The sequence below is a fragment of the Pelodiscus sinensis genome, chromosome 4, assembly GCF_049634645.1.
Source record: "Pelodiscus sinensis isolate JC-2024 chromosome 4, ASM4963464v1, whole genome shotgun sequence".
NCBI classification, from domain to species: domain Eukaryota; kingdom Metazoa; phylum Chordata; order Testudines; family Trionychidae; genus Pelodiscus; species Pelodiscus sinensis.
The window spans coordinates 72,257,428-72,271,069 of record NC_134714.1 but is presented as its reverse complement, the minus strand read 5'-3'; the positions used below and the strand labels follow the sequence as shown (position 1 = coordinate 72,271,069).

The 13,642-nt window shown below is 44.1% G+C and overlaps 1 protein-coding gene across 29 annotated transcripts in view; it reads left to right on the top strand.

The window, feature by feature from the left end:
* LOC112544175 (transmembrane protein 229B) overlaps positions 1 to 13,441 on the top strand; it is a 71,412-nt gene extending 57,971 nt beyond the window's left edge. For 21 of the 29 annotated variants that reach the window (XM_075927377.1, XM_075927380.1, XM_075927372.1 and 18 more), the window contains one exon: positions 9,425 to 13,441. In XM_075927377.1, coding sequence (XP_075783492.1) covers positions 9,425 to 9,955 — 531 coding nt within the window. In that variant the 3' untranslated portion in view covers positions 9,956 to 13,441. Of the gene's footprint in view, positions 1 to 2,091; positions 3,969 to 9,424 lie in introns of those variants that run through there. The other 8 variants (XR_012903493.1, XR_012903492.1, XR_012903495.1 and 5 more) reach the window with 3 other exon arrangements.
* The last annotated feature ends 201 nt before the right edge of the window (positions 13,442 to 13,642 follow it).

The following is a 13,642-nucleotide window of genomic DNA, read 5'->3' as shown; positions in this document are numbered from 1 at the left end:
CAGGTAGAGGTTCTTGGCTTCTGTCCTGTCAGCAGATTTTATGATTAACCACAGAGACATTGCCAGGCAAGGCAATGGGAGTTTGGTACCGTCTGTTCCCACACATGCAGTAGGAGAGGATGATATGTAATTTTAAAAGTTAGCCCTTTTCATTCTATGATTCCATCAGCAGATTGGTAAGGAAGCTACTAAAAGGAAAAAAAGATATCACATGATGCCCTAGTTTAGCATTGTTCAGACAAAATATAGAATCATACAAATTTAGGCCCCAAATGGTCTTTGATGGGTCATCTAGTCCAGTCCCCTGCAATGAGGCAAGACTAAGTATTATCAAGACCATCAATGACAAGTGTTTGTCCAACTTGTTCTTAAAACCTCCAATGATGGAGACTGCACAATCTTCCCAGGTAATTTGTTCTGTTGCTTAACTACCCTTACAATTAGAAAAATTCTCCTAATACCTTAACTACATCTCCCTTCTGGCAATTTAAGCCCATTACTTTTTGTCCTACTCCTTAGTGGTTAAGGAGAACAATTTATCATCCTCTTTATAATAACCCTTTCATACTTGAAGACTGGTACATCCCCCTCAGTCTTCTCTTCTTCAGATTAAACAAAGCTAAGTTTTCCCATAGATCATGTTTTCTAGACCTTTAATCATTTTTTTGCTCTTCTCTGGACTTTCTCCAGTTTGTCTACATCTTTCCCAAAGTGTGGTACCCAGGACACAATATTCCAACTGAGGCCTTATCAGAACAGAAGAATTACTTATCTTGTCTTGCTTACAACGCTCCCAGAATGATACCAACTTTTTCTGCAACAGGATTACATTATTAACTATAGCTTGAGGTCCACTATAATGCCCAGATCTTTTTTCTGCAGTACTTCTGCTAAGGCATTCATTTCCAATTTTGTATTTGCACAGTTGATTGTTTCTTCCTGAGGGTAGGTCTACACTTAAAAACCTTCATCAGTATAACTACATCACTTAGGGTGTGAAAAATTTACCCCCAAGTGATGCAATTATACTAACTTAAACCTGGATGTAGCCAGTGCTATGCTGCTGGGAGGGCTTCTCCTGTCAATATAGCTAATGCTTCTCATGGAGCTGGATTATCTACACTGACAAGAGAAGTTCTTCTGTTGGCACAATAGAATCTTCACTGAAGCACTACAGCGGTGCAGCTGCAAGAGTACACCCTGTCCTAAGCAGAGTACTTTGCATTTAGCCATATTGAATTTCATCTGGTTTATTTCAGTTCATTTCTCCAGTTGATTAAGACCATTTTGAATTCTAATCCTATCTTCCAAAGTTCTTGCAAACCTCTCCGCTTGGTGTCCCTTGCAAAACATATAAGTGTATTGACTATGCTGTAATGAAAATCATTTATGAAGATATTGAATAGAAACTGATCTAGGACAAATCCCTGTGGGATTCCACTCAATATGCTCTTCCAGATTGACACTGAACCCCTGATAGCTACTCTCGGAATGTGGTTTTTCAACTAGTGTCCTCACCTTATTGTAGGGTTGTCTAGACTATATTTTCCTGGTTGAGGTCATGTGAGACAGTCTCAAAAATCTTAGTAAAGGTGAGGTCTATCACAGCTTCTGCTTCCTCCACACACCCCCTCTGGCTGACAAGGCTTATTATTCCGTCGGCTGAGTTGACAAGAACAAATCCATGTTGATTATTATATAATTATCTTCTAACTGCTTACAAACTGACTGTTAGATTATTTGCTCCATTATCTTTCTGGGTACTGAAATTAAGCTGTCTGGCCTATAATTCCCTGGGTTGTCCTTATTCTCTTATTATAGGTAGGCTGCATATCCATCCTTTCCCAGTAGTCTAGGACCTCTCCTATCTTCAAAGATAATCACTAATGGCTTGGAGATCTCTTCAGCCAGTTCCTTAAGTATTCTAGGCTGTATTTTGTCAGGGCCTGCAACTTGATGTTTAACTTGTCCAATCTGGTCTACACTGAAGGACTACAGTGACCTAGTTGCAGGAGTGCAGCTGAGCTGTGGTAGCATTTTAAAGGTAGATGTACCCTAAGTAATTCTTAACTTGTTCTTTCTTTCTTTTAGCCCGTGATGCTGTGTTAGTTGTCCAATCACTGGTCACCTTTTTGGTGAAAACTGAAGCAAAAGAACCTAAAGAAGAGTGCTGTATAGCTTGAAAGTTTCTGTCTCATCAACGGAAGTTGGTTCAATAAAATATCTTGCCTTATCTACCTTGTCTCTCTCATCTCCTGGGACCAACAGGGCTGTAACACTGCATGAAACAAAAGGTGGCACTTTACTCTTTGGCCATTGCTGAGTTTTCATGCTAAGTTTGAAGGGACCACTTTCTCTTTAAATATTGGAAATGTAAAGTGAATCTAATGCTGGAGAAAGGTGCCAGTTTCACAGCCTTGAATAATTGAAGTCCTTCATTTTTCCACTCAACTGTCTAGAAAACAATCTCATATAGAGAGCTACCTTGAATAGCAGTGATGGTAGCTGGTCAATTAGGAAAACAAAAAAATTATAATTCTTCTTATAGTAATCTATAGCCCACAGCCAACCCCCATCCTGAGCTACCTTTTTCCCCCCTATTAATCTCCTCTCCTCAGAAGGACCGGAGAGCTGTTAATGGGCCACTTCATCTTCAGTACTCTCTTGAAATATGTATTAACTCGTGCTAACAATCGGTTCCATTCTTTACCTGTGACACTCTGTATATGTCTGTAATGTCATTAAAAACCCAGGACTGGCCTGTACTAGCTGACTTGGAATCGCAGTAAGGGGCTATTTAATTGAGTGTACATGCTTAGGTTGGAGCCCAGGCACTAGGACTCTGAAAGATGGGAGGGTGCTGGAGCTAAGGATGCAGCCTAAGCTGGAATGTCTATACTGCAGTTAAACAGCCTCTTAGCCCAGTCAGTGTGAGCCCGGAGTCTGCTGGCACAGACGAGTTGCAGGTTTCTAATTGCACTGTAGATGTACATTCTGAGTACATTTTCCTGACCCGAAGAAGAGCACTTTAACTGTGAAAGCGTGTCTCTCTCACCAACAGAAGTTTGATCCGATAAAATATATTACCGCACCCACTTGTCTCTAGAACTAATTCATATCAATCTTTGCAGGTAGCTTACCTAACCAAAAAATGTCTGTATGTGACACGTCGCTAGACAAATTACTCCACAGGAATGGAGTTTGATCAGGAAAAGAGGACCAGCAACACCAGCTGGTAGCATAATAAAAGAAAATGTTTTTAAGTTTCTATGTCAATGGCACCTTAAAATAGTCAGAAATAGAGAAACAGATGGAATGGAATAAATGGTGAAGAAATTGTAGTGGAAAATAATTGAATGCATGGAAGGTGGCTATGTCCAGTCAGAGAGAGTATTAGGATGCAGTCTGTAGCAAAACACTACATGTTCTTAGACGTTTCCTATCAAACCATCCTTCGGTAATCCACCTGAGGCTTCATAGTGGAAATGGACAGGCACAAGGAGAAAAAGAATTAATCTCTTGTCTTCTAGCACTGCCCAACTATTGGCAGCCTTTCACTGGAAAAAGAAAAACATACCAATCCTTGGAGAAATTGTTTAAAAAAAAGTGTGTGGGGGGGAGGCTGTGGTTATGGAAAAATTAATACGCCAATTATATACCCAGCAAAATAGATGAGACAGATAGATATTTAAATAATTGCTTACCTTTTATTCAATAATCAATGTATTCACTACGCCTGGCCAGTTATTTAATGTTAACATTCAATATTAAACAGACCTAGTATGTCTATGTATAACTAGAGATTTCTTTCTATTTAATAAAATCACTAGAAACAACATTTGGTTTCTAATGACGCTGTCTGTAATTTGTAATTTAATGATGCTGACTAATTTCCTGTGAAATAGGAAGATCTGTAATCCTGCAAAATCTCTCTTTAAGGCTCATTGTTGTAATGATAAACAATGAGAAGTCCTGTGGCACCTTATAGACACATATTTAGTTATTCTATATATGGAGCATAAGTTTTTGTGGGCAAAGACCCACTTCGTCAGATGCACATGATGAAGTGAGTCTTTGCCCACGAAATCTTATGCTCCAATAAGTCTGTTAGTCTATAAGGTGCCACAGGACTTCTTGTTGTTTATGCAGATTCAGACTAACATGGCTACCCCTCTGCTACTTGTTGGAATGATAATGGTTGTTTCTGATATTTATATAGCTAAGGTTTCTAAACATGTTAGAACTTCCTAAGTAAATAGGCTTGTTTAAAAAAGCACATCAGGAGCAGTAGAAGAACAAGCTTTTGCCTATGCTGCCCTCTGCCAGGGAGACTCGAAGAAATGACTTCCAGGGTTTGGAGACAAGTGCAGTCTCTGTGCCCCATTCGCTTTCTGCTGTGAACAGTCATCAATGTGTGGGACTGGCTTTTGGGAAGTGTGTACGTACCTTGCTGAGAATTGCATTAATCTACCCCAACTCATTTCCCACCGGTAACAAAACAGCTATTAACTTTTAAGAGCTTTTTGATTACTACCACAGTCATTCCATTAGAAATCCTGAGTCATCATATTCAAGCTTCTCTTTGCCTTCAAGACCCTTCAGAAGTCTGCTCCTTCCTGCTCATTCATTCTCGTCTCTTCCCACATGTAGCCTCCATTTCATAGATTCTAGGGCCAGACAGAATCACTGTGACCCTTTGGCCTTTTAGTCAGTTTCTTCCACAAATGGTTCCATGCTTTCATGATGCCCATTGTCCCTAAAATGCTCTCTTTGAATGAATCTGTGTGGCCACTAATCTCGCCTCCTTCCTGTCCCTCCTCTGGAGCCATTTCTGCGGTGATGTTTGCAAGAAATCAGCCAAGCGTTGAGGACTAGGTGGTGTGGTGCTTGGGGATTAGATGGATTTTTTTTAAATAGATGATTTAGAACCACTAAGTTGTGCAACTCCTAATCTGTGTAACTATGTGATCTAATTATTTCTTGCATCTTCCCCCCCCCCCCCAAGCTTCCCTTCTGTTTTTTAGTCACAGGTTGTGTCTTATATAGAATGTAAGCATTTTAGAGCAGGGGCTGCATCTTCCTATACATTTGCACATCACCTGCAGAGCAGGACTTGATTTCATTGGGAGCCTTTGGGCATTTTCAAAAGCTAGCAAAAGAGAAATGCAGGCCTTGTTTCAGGATGTTTTAATCAGTGAGATACTTCAGGGGTTACGGGTAGAGCTGGTCGAAAAATTTTCAATTGAATGTTTTCCCATGGGAAAATGCTGATTCACTGCCATTGAAATGGTCCCTGGGTCCATATGGGCTGCCTCTGATCTTCTTCAGAACATAAGCAGGTTCCAAAGCTAGCATGGATTCTTGCATCCTTTGTACCCTCAGGCTGCATCTATACTGCAGGTTTTTTGCGGAAGAGGAAATGCAAATGGAGCACACATTTGCATATCTCATGCTCTCATTTGCATATCTTCTGCCGATCCTTTTTGCGGAGAGGTTTTTGCAATAAAAAGCTCTGTGTAGATGGGGCCATTTGTCAGAAAAAAAACCTTTTGCACAAGAGCCTGTAAACCTTATTTTTTTAGGAATAAGGGCTCTTGCACAAAAGAGTTTTTTTTCTGACAAATGGCCTCGTCTACACAGGGCTTTTTATCACCAAAACCTCTTCCACAAAAAGGATCGGAAGAAGATATGCAACTGAACACTCCATTTGCATTTCCTCTTCCGCAAAAAACCCACAGTGTAGACGTAGCCTCAGTGGTGGCCTGCCTTGGATTTGGAAGTCTTGGTCAGCCAGTCCTTTTGGCTAGACAGCAAGGCATTTGGGACCCACAGCTGAGCCAGGAGCGTCAGAGCTTTGGCTTCCAGAAGATAGGTTGGTTATTAATTTTCTAAATTAAACATTCTGGTTATGTCAAAATGTTTTTTCCAGAATTACTCTTCTGCAGGAAATTGCGAAGTTGCTACTTTTCATTTTGAACTAGTGACTTTTTTCCTTTAAAAATGTTGCAATTTTCCCACAGAAAGGGGCATTCTGAGTTTTAAACAACTCTAGGTAGGAGTTCATGGGGTTATCACTTGAGGTATATACACAGGGATAATGTCTCCATAGAATCCACTGGGAGTTATGCACATTGCTGTGGCTGACACTGCTGTAAGTTGACACATGCATGGGCTACCTGGTTCATTCCTAGCATAGCTGATAATTGTGGGCAGTTGAGTTTTCATCTGTGCTTGTCACAAGGCTCAAAAAAGACCAGTTATGGTCTGTCTGATAAGCTTGTTGCTATGTCCTGCAGGAGGCCTGTCTTCAGTTTCTGGCCCCAGTCTGCCATGGTGTGGACTAGATGCCTATTTCAGAAAATGAGAAAGGAGATCCTCAGAGTTTCTTGGTTGATTAAATCATTCTTAGGTTAGGATCTGGCTGGCTCACAGAATTTTTTAATGACTTCGTAGTTTTTCATTTGTAGATCAACCAATTTGATATTGAAACTGTAGCTCCCGAAGGCTGGTCAGTGGCCTATGTACATGGGTTAGTGGAAGGCATGGCATGGCTTTGCAGATTTCTTGTCCTCAGCCCCCTCTCGCTCCGTGCAACATTTGTTCCAATGCAGGAATACTTAAAGTCAGATTCCTCCTCGTAGGGTATCATTTATTCATTCATACTGGAAGACAAGCACTTTTCCAATCCAGTTTCAAACCTTGTTCTCCCGTAAGTCAGAAGTCCTATAACCATCCTTCTTCAGCTCATGCTGAGGTTCCTAGGTATGTAAGCGATTACTCGAGTGGCTGACTACCCAGTACACTTAGGCTTATCGGATAGTTGAGTCACTACACAACTACTCACTGCCCCATACTTGCTGCCTCTGAAGCAGAAGTTAGTGCTGTGGGGAACGGGCTGAAAAGCCGGTTCTCCCCAGCACCGTCTCCATACTGCATGGAGGGGAGGCAGAGCCACCGTGGTCCCGGAACTGGCGCGAGCCAGAACTATTCAGTCACAGATTGTGCTGGCTCTAGGAGCCACTTGTGCTGTGACTCTGCTTTTTAAATGTAGTTAGAGCAGCCAAACTCTTACTACATTTAAAAGGCAGAGCCACAGCAGGGAACCTGGTCTGGGACCCAGCGCGAGCTGGGACAGCTGAGTCCTGGCTTGCGCCAGGTCCCAGACCTACCCCTCCTGTGGTTTTGCAGTTTAAATGGAGTAGGAGCTGGTCTGCCTGCACGCCCGGCTCCTACTCCATTTAAACTGCAGAGCCACAGCTTATTGACTAATTGTGTTACTTGATACAATTTTTATTGAGTACACGATCAGTCAGTTACCTGCTTCTTAACATCCTTAGTGTATGGTTATTCAAGTCAGTTGCATTACACCAGGATGAACTTAGGACACTGTGTATTGGTTGGCTAAGCAGTGATTAAGACATGATAACTGTGAATATTTGAAGGATGTAATAGTAATTGTTTTGGAGTAGGGGAAGGGTTAAACTCGTTTAGGGTGATGACAAAGTTATTCCCTTTTAAAACCTTTCTCCACCCTCAGACCCACCAACAGGGCAGGCATACAGAGGGAAGGGGAGGTAAAGGGGACAGTTACTGTGGCAACTGTGGTGGCCCTGGGCCCTGTAAATAGGGTTACCAGGTAGACCCCACCCAAAAAAACGGACACACTTGACCTTTGGGTGGGGGAGGAGAGACCAGCCAGGAGAGGGGTGGGGCCGGCCAGAAAGGGGCGAGAGGTGGGTCTGGTGGGGGAAGAGGAGGCCGCGGGGCTGGCCAGGAGGAAGTGGGGGGCGGGAAGCAGAGCTGGGGAGGGATCAGGGGCCGGAAGAAGGGGGGGCCGGAAGCAGAGCTGGCGGGGGTGGGGTGCAGCCACTGGCTGCCGCCAGAGTCCAACAGTCTGTGCCCCCGGCAGGCGCTCCCTCTAGTTGCTCATAGAAGCCGGGCGGGGGAGGGGCTGGGAGCCACTCCCCCCGCCTAGTTTCTGCACGCAACCAGAGGCTCCCAACAAGGAGGCAGGGCCACGATTGGTGCTGGGAGCCTCTGGTCGTGTGCAGAAGCTGGACGGGGGGAGTGGCTGGGAGTCCCAGCCACTCCCCCCGCCCCACCATGCCCCTCCTGGCTTTTGCACGCGACCACAGGGCTCCCACCGCCAATCGTGGCCCCGCCTCCCAGTCCCTCCCTCACCCCTGCCAGGCTTCCATCCAGCGCCCAGCCGGAAATTCAGAAAATATCGGACATTGTACATGTCCGGTATTTTCTGAATTTTTCTACCAGACAGAGGGCGCAAACACCCGGACTGTTTGGTAGAAAACTGGACACCTGGCAACCCTAACTGTAAATTGCCACCAGAGCACCATGCTCTGTGTGGCTGAGGGCTGGGACATGCTGTACTCTGTGATATGCAGTGGGCTGGCTGCCCCAGGCCTTCCTCCTTCCCTCCGATGCCCCACCTCTTCCAGGAGTGTGAAGCCAAGCCCCTTCCACCTTTCCCAGAGGCCCACGGAGGCTGTTGGCTCCCATATCCACCCTCATGTCTCTTCCTGGACCTTACATCCCAGTAATAGACACAGGGTCCTTGTTCCAAACCCTTAGTCAGAATGACTACCCTCTATCTCTACCCTCACCTTTCCCTTTGTGTTTCACCCTTTTTGCTTCTTTGTCCCCAAACCAAATTTGAATGTATTTCAATAGATCCTTTGCACCTTCTGACTGTAAATCAGGCAATTCTGTATTATATCAAATGCTTCCCTGAATCTCAGATATCTTATGTCTGCCAGTTTCTTAATGTACAACAACTTATCAGTTGAACAGGGACAGGTATAACAGCGGAGAACACTCCTCTTTGTTTCTTTCATTAGCTAGTTCAAGGGCACCCTCCAATCCCTTTTTACTAAACTGATATTTCTGGGGGCATGAACCTTAGAGAGCATTATATGGGACAAAGGTTATTTCAATACCTTAACTTGCCTCATTTGTCCTATATTACCTGAGATTCACAAAGCAAGGCTCAGTGCTGCTTCTTTCAGAATTAAAGGCTCTTTTCCTCCGGTATTTTTCATAGTATTATTTATTTTCAATAAGCTGATTTGTAGTCACGTTCCCCTTCATCTCAGTCATTACCACTGAGTACCAGCTCAATCCAAGTCCTCCTGGCAGTGCACTGTGCAGGAAATCTGCCCTGCTGTTGCCTGATTGCCAGCCTCTTAATCATCAGTCTGTCGGCTTCCACCAGCACTAAAATTAACAGTAAGAAGAATGAAACAACCTAACATTTTTTGCATCTCTGCTTAATCGTGTCATCAAAAGGGAGAAGTCTCGTTTCTCAATTTCTCTCTCATCCATGTGGTTGATTTACTCGTAATCCTCCCACTGCGGTGTGTCCCAGTGCTGTCCTTACTGATTTTCTGCCTGTCTTTGTTCCTTTCAGAGTTCCGGCTGGGGACTGTATAGCAGGATGGCTGCTGCGGAACCCCTGACTGCCTTCTCACGGTGGTACCTTTATGCCATTCATGGCTATTTTTGTGAGGTGATGTTTACAGCTGCCTGGGAGTTTGTGGTCAACTTTAACTGGAAGTTCCCAGGTGTCACCAGTGTTTGGGCGCTCTTCATCTATGGCACCTCCATCCTCATCGTGGAGAAGATGTACCTTTATCTAAAAGACAAGTGTAACATTTTAGTGCGCTGTCTCATTTACACCCTGTGGACATACCTTTGGGAGTTCACCACTGGCTTCATCCTGCGCCAGTTTAATGCCTGCCCTTGGGACTACTCACAATTTGATTTTGACTTCATGGGACTCATCACCCTAGAGTATGCCATCCCATGGTTCTGTGCTGCGTTCATCATGGAGCAGCTGGTAATCAGGAACACCCTACGCTTGCGATTTGATGAAAATGCCGAGCCAGGGGATCCCACCCCCACAATCGCCTTGGCCAATGGCCATATCAAAACCAATTGAACAATAACCCACCCCCACATCGAAAGTTAGAGAACCCTCCAACACCCTAAAAACTGTCAACTGGTCTCAAAGACAGATACTTCCTGTATGATACACAATTCCCCTCTCACGGGGCATGCATGGGATATAGCTGAATACAAATGGAACCAATAGATTTTCTATGGATTTTACTTTTTTGGCCACAAGCAGCAGTGTCAGCTACTTGTTGGTTAAATAGTTTCTGACTTTTAACTTATTATGAAAAGAAAAAGTCCTGTTAGCTGCATTTTACTTTGTGGTGAAATGAGAGAAAATGCTACAGTTGAAATGTATACAAAAACAGGTGGGTGGGCATGGGTGCCCCAGCTAAATTAGTGATTTGGCTTATTCCATTAGGCAATATTCAGGTGCTTGCTTGCAACCAATACCTCCCATGGGGCCTGAGATGCTGCAGGATCAAGGAAAATCCATCTGCTGTCGAGAACGACCCAACAGTGGCGCTCTACTGGGGAGGTAGTCAGCGCCCCCTCTTGTGGTCTCCCTGGCCTTCCCCTGAAGCTCTTTATTGCACCAGAGTGTGTTATGGTGCTGGACATCTTGCTGGATTTATATGAAACTTGTACTTTTCAATTCTTAGTCCTGATGCTCACTCGAGAGTTTCCCCAACTCCTTTTTATAAATAAAAGGCCTTTTCTGCCGGGTGAATTCCACCATACTCTGTGCAATCTGAATCACGGCAAAGTGGCCAAAGAGAGAGAGAGTCGAAGTCTTCCCCTCACAGTGGAACCCATCACAAGGGCTGCTCCAAGCTCCAACTCCAGTTCCAACCAGACAAATGCAATGGAGATGTAGATGCCACCTGGGGTTTTCTGCCTTCCTTCCCAGGGATTTCTCTGTCACTAAGGATGCTGATGATTTAATTCTGACTTGCACTGCCTGATGTCAAAGTCGTTATTTGGCTAAGACAGCAACCAGGAATCAGTCGGAGTCCTCTGGGACAGACTATATTGCCTACGTCCATTTCCTCCTGCACCAGTTGATCATGTCTCAGCTTATCCCACTGTTCTTCTCCGAGTACTGACTATATTTTCCCTTCCCAAATGCTCTTTTAAACTAAGTTCAGCAAACCCTCTCCATAAAGCTGATTTGGGGTGGCACAGTATGTGCCTCGCTGCTCAGTTCAGGGAGTCTGTGAAAAAAGAAAGTTGCTAAGGAGCACGGTAGGGCTGTTCCTCAGTCTCCTCCAGATGAGGATGGGGTTGGTTTGTGAAGGGGCAACAGGGAAGCAGAAGGGCTGCAAGGTTCTCTTGCTCCATTTTAGAGCTCTCTCAGCCAGCGAGAGTTTCAAATTGAGTCACCTGGAAACAATTCTGAGGCTGTGGGGATGCTGAAAGATGCATAGCTCTAGCAGCCACTGATTAATTGTTTGTCCTCGGGATTCTTCAGGTATGTCTACACTGCATTCCTCTTTCGAGAGAGGAATGCAAATGCAGCTGAGTGAAATTGCAAATGAAGCATGGATTTGAATTTCCCATGCTTTGTTTGCATAATCGTGTCCTTACGAGGTTTAAGGGTAATTTTGAAAGAAGGGTTTTCTTTTCAATAACCGTGTCTAGACAGAGTTTCTTTTTTCGAAATAGGGTGTTTCGAAATAGCGCCCAGACACGATTATGCAAATGAAACATGGGAAATTCAAATCCGCGCTTCATTTGCAATTTCGCTCAGCTGTATTTGCATTCCTTTCTTGAAAGAGGAATGCAGTGTAGACATGCCCTTGTTGGCTGTTGCCATAAGCAACCAGGATGCAATGTCCAAGTGATAGACTTCTCTCTCATTCACAGCTTTATGAGGAGGGTGTGTTGTAAATAGGCAGAAGGAGCCAGATTTGTTCCAGGTGTCATTTCACCAATGTCAGTGGCATTGCACCAGTTACAAATTTGGTTCATGTGAATCTGGGTGTGACTGTGGAATCTCATTTTTCTGTTGTGTTGGGAATGGCTGGAGTATTACCATGTTGGTCCATGACCGTTCTCTCTAGGCAGTGCTCTGCCCATAGATCTGCCCGTTGGTCTGTGGAATTCCATTCTAGAGGGAAAAGCGACCTTGATGCTATCACTGGAATTGTTTGGTGACAATGCTGCTGCTTCTGAACAAGGATCAACAGCCACAGTGTTAATTTTTTCTGGACTGCACAAAGTGCAATTGTTTTAGTCCTCCGTATGCCCAATTTCACATGACATCCATTGCTGGCAATGGACATGTGAAAACAGTGGCAGCAAGGAGTTAATCGGCTCAGTCCTGTGGTATGCAATGCCTCCTGAAATACCCAGAACAGAGAGAGAGGTATTAGTATTCCCTTTTTGTAGTTCATTAAATTAAACCAAGCCAACAAACAAAAAGAAAATAGAAATGTGTTTTCCATGCTATGATGCCAGGACTATGAAATAAAAGAAACAATAGGTTTAGTTTATCAGCAAAGTAAATGATGGTTTCAAAGATTTATATCTCGGAAAAATAATAATCTTGGGTGTACAATGGGTAAGTAGCACATGGGTGCAATCCGTTGGGAGTAGAATTGGATATGTGGGGGGGTGGTGAGATGCAGACAGGAACTGGGGCATGCCTGTCCACTCTGGCACTTGCATTCATGAAGAGATGGTGGTTAGGCGACTAACCACAGTGTCTATATCCAACGAGCTCTCTAGCTCATCAGTTTAACTCTGATGCAGCGTTGCCTTCCATGCAGCATACAATAGCTGCATCAGGTCACGCCCTCCCCTCGGAGCAGGCTCCACTGGAACAATGCCGTTTAAGTGACTTAGTGAATTGGCAGCACAACCAATGACCCCACCATATGTACATTTATGATTCCGAGGGAGAGCAGCTATCCAGAGTGGTGACCAACACCTCAGTCATGTGTCCTTTGGTTTTAGCCATTCCCCAAGTGCTACTGTTTTTGCACAGCTGCAGATCATCAGTGGTTCACAATAAGGAATGGTCCCTGAATGGCCTTTGACTTGTGGCTATATCATGTAAATGAGACCCAGTAGCCTCCAAGTTTACATTGTGGCACCTATTCAAGCATACAATGACTGACTAATACTGTTCAGCTCTTGCACCTTCATGGGGAGTCTAATTCCCCCTCTCCCCCAAAGTGCACTTTACTTGCAGTTTGCACACCAGGAACTGAATTGGTCCCAGTCCATTCTTAAATCATTGTGTAGCATCCCCTAGATCACTCTCCTGCTATTAGTGGGTTTCTGTTAATGCCATGACGCCCTTGCACCTTCTAACAAAGACACTACTGGCCAGATTTCCAACAGTGCTGAGTGCCCTGTTTTCAGTGGCACCTGTGGGTGTTGAACACTTCTGAAAAGCTAGCTATGTATCTATCTGCTGCTACACCACAGAGGTCTCATTTCTCTTTCTATAGAGCAATGGGGCTGCAGTCAAAAAGTTACCCATTCTGTTTAATCTGCCCATAATACAAGAGAATACTACTGAGAATGTCTTACAACAAGTGCGCCCAAATGACATGACGGTGAGGCCCACAGTAGCAGCTCCTCAGGAATCTGGGAGCCATACCTAATTTGCAGAGACATTTACATACAAAATTTATCAATCTCCCCAAAAGGCCTAATATTTGCTTGTACATGTATCTTCTTTAATAGATTAAAATTGCCTGTTTGAGTTCACCAGCAATAAAAA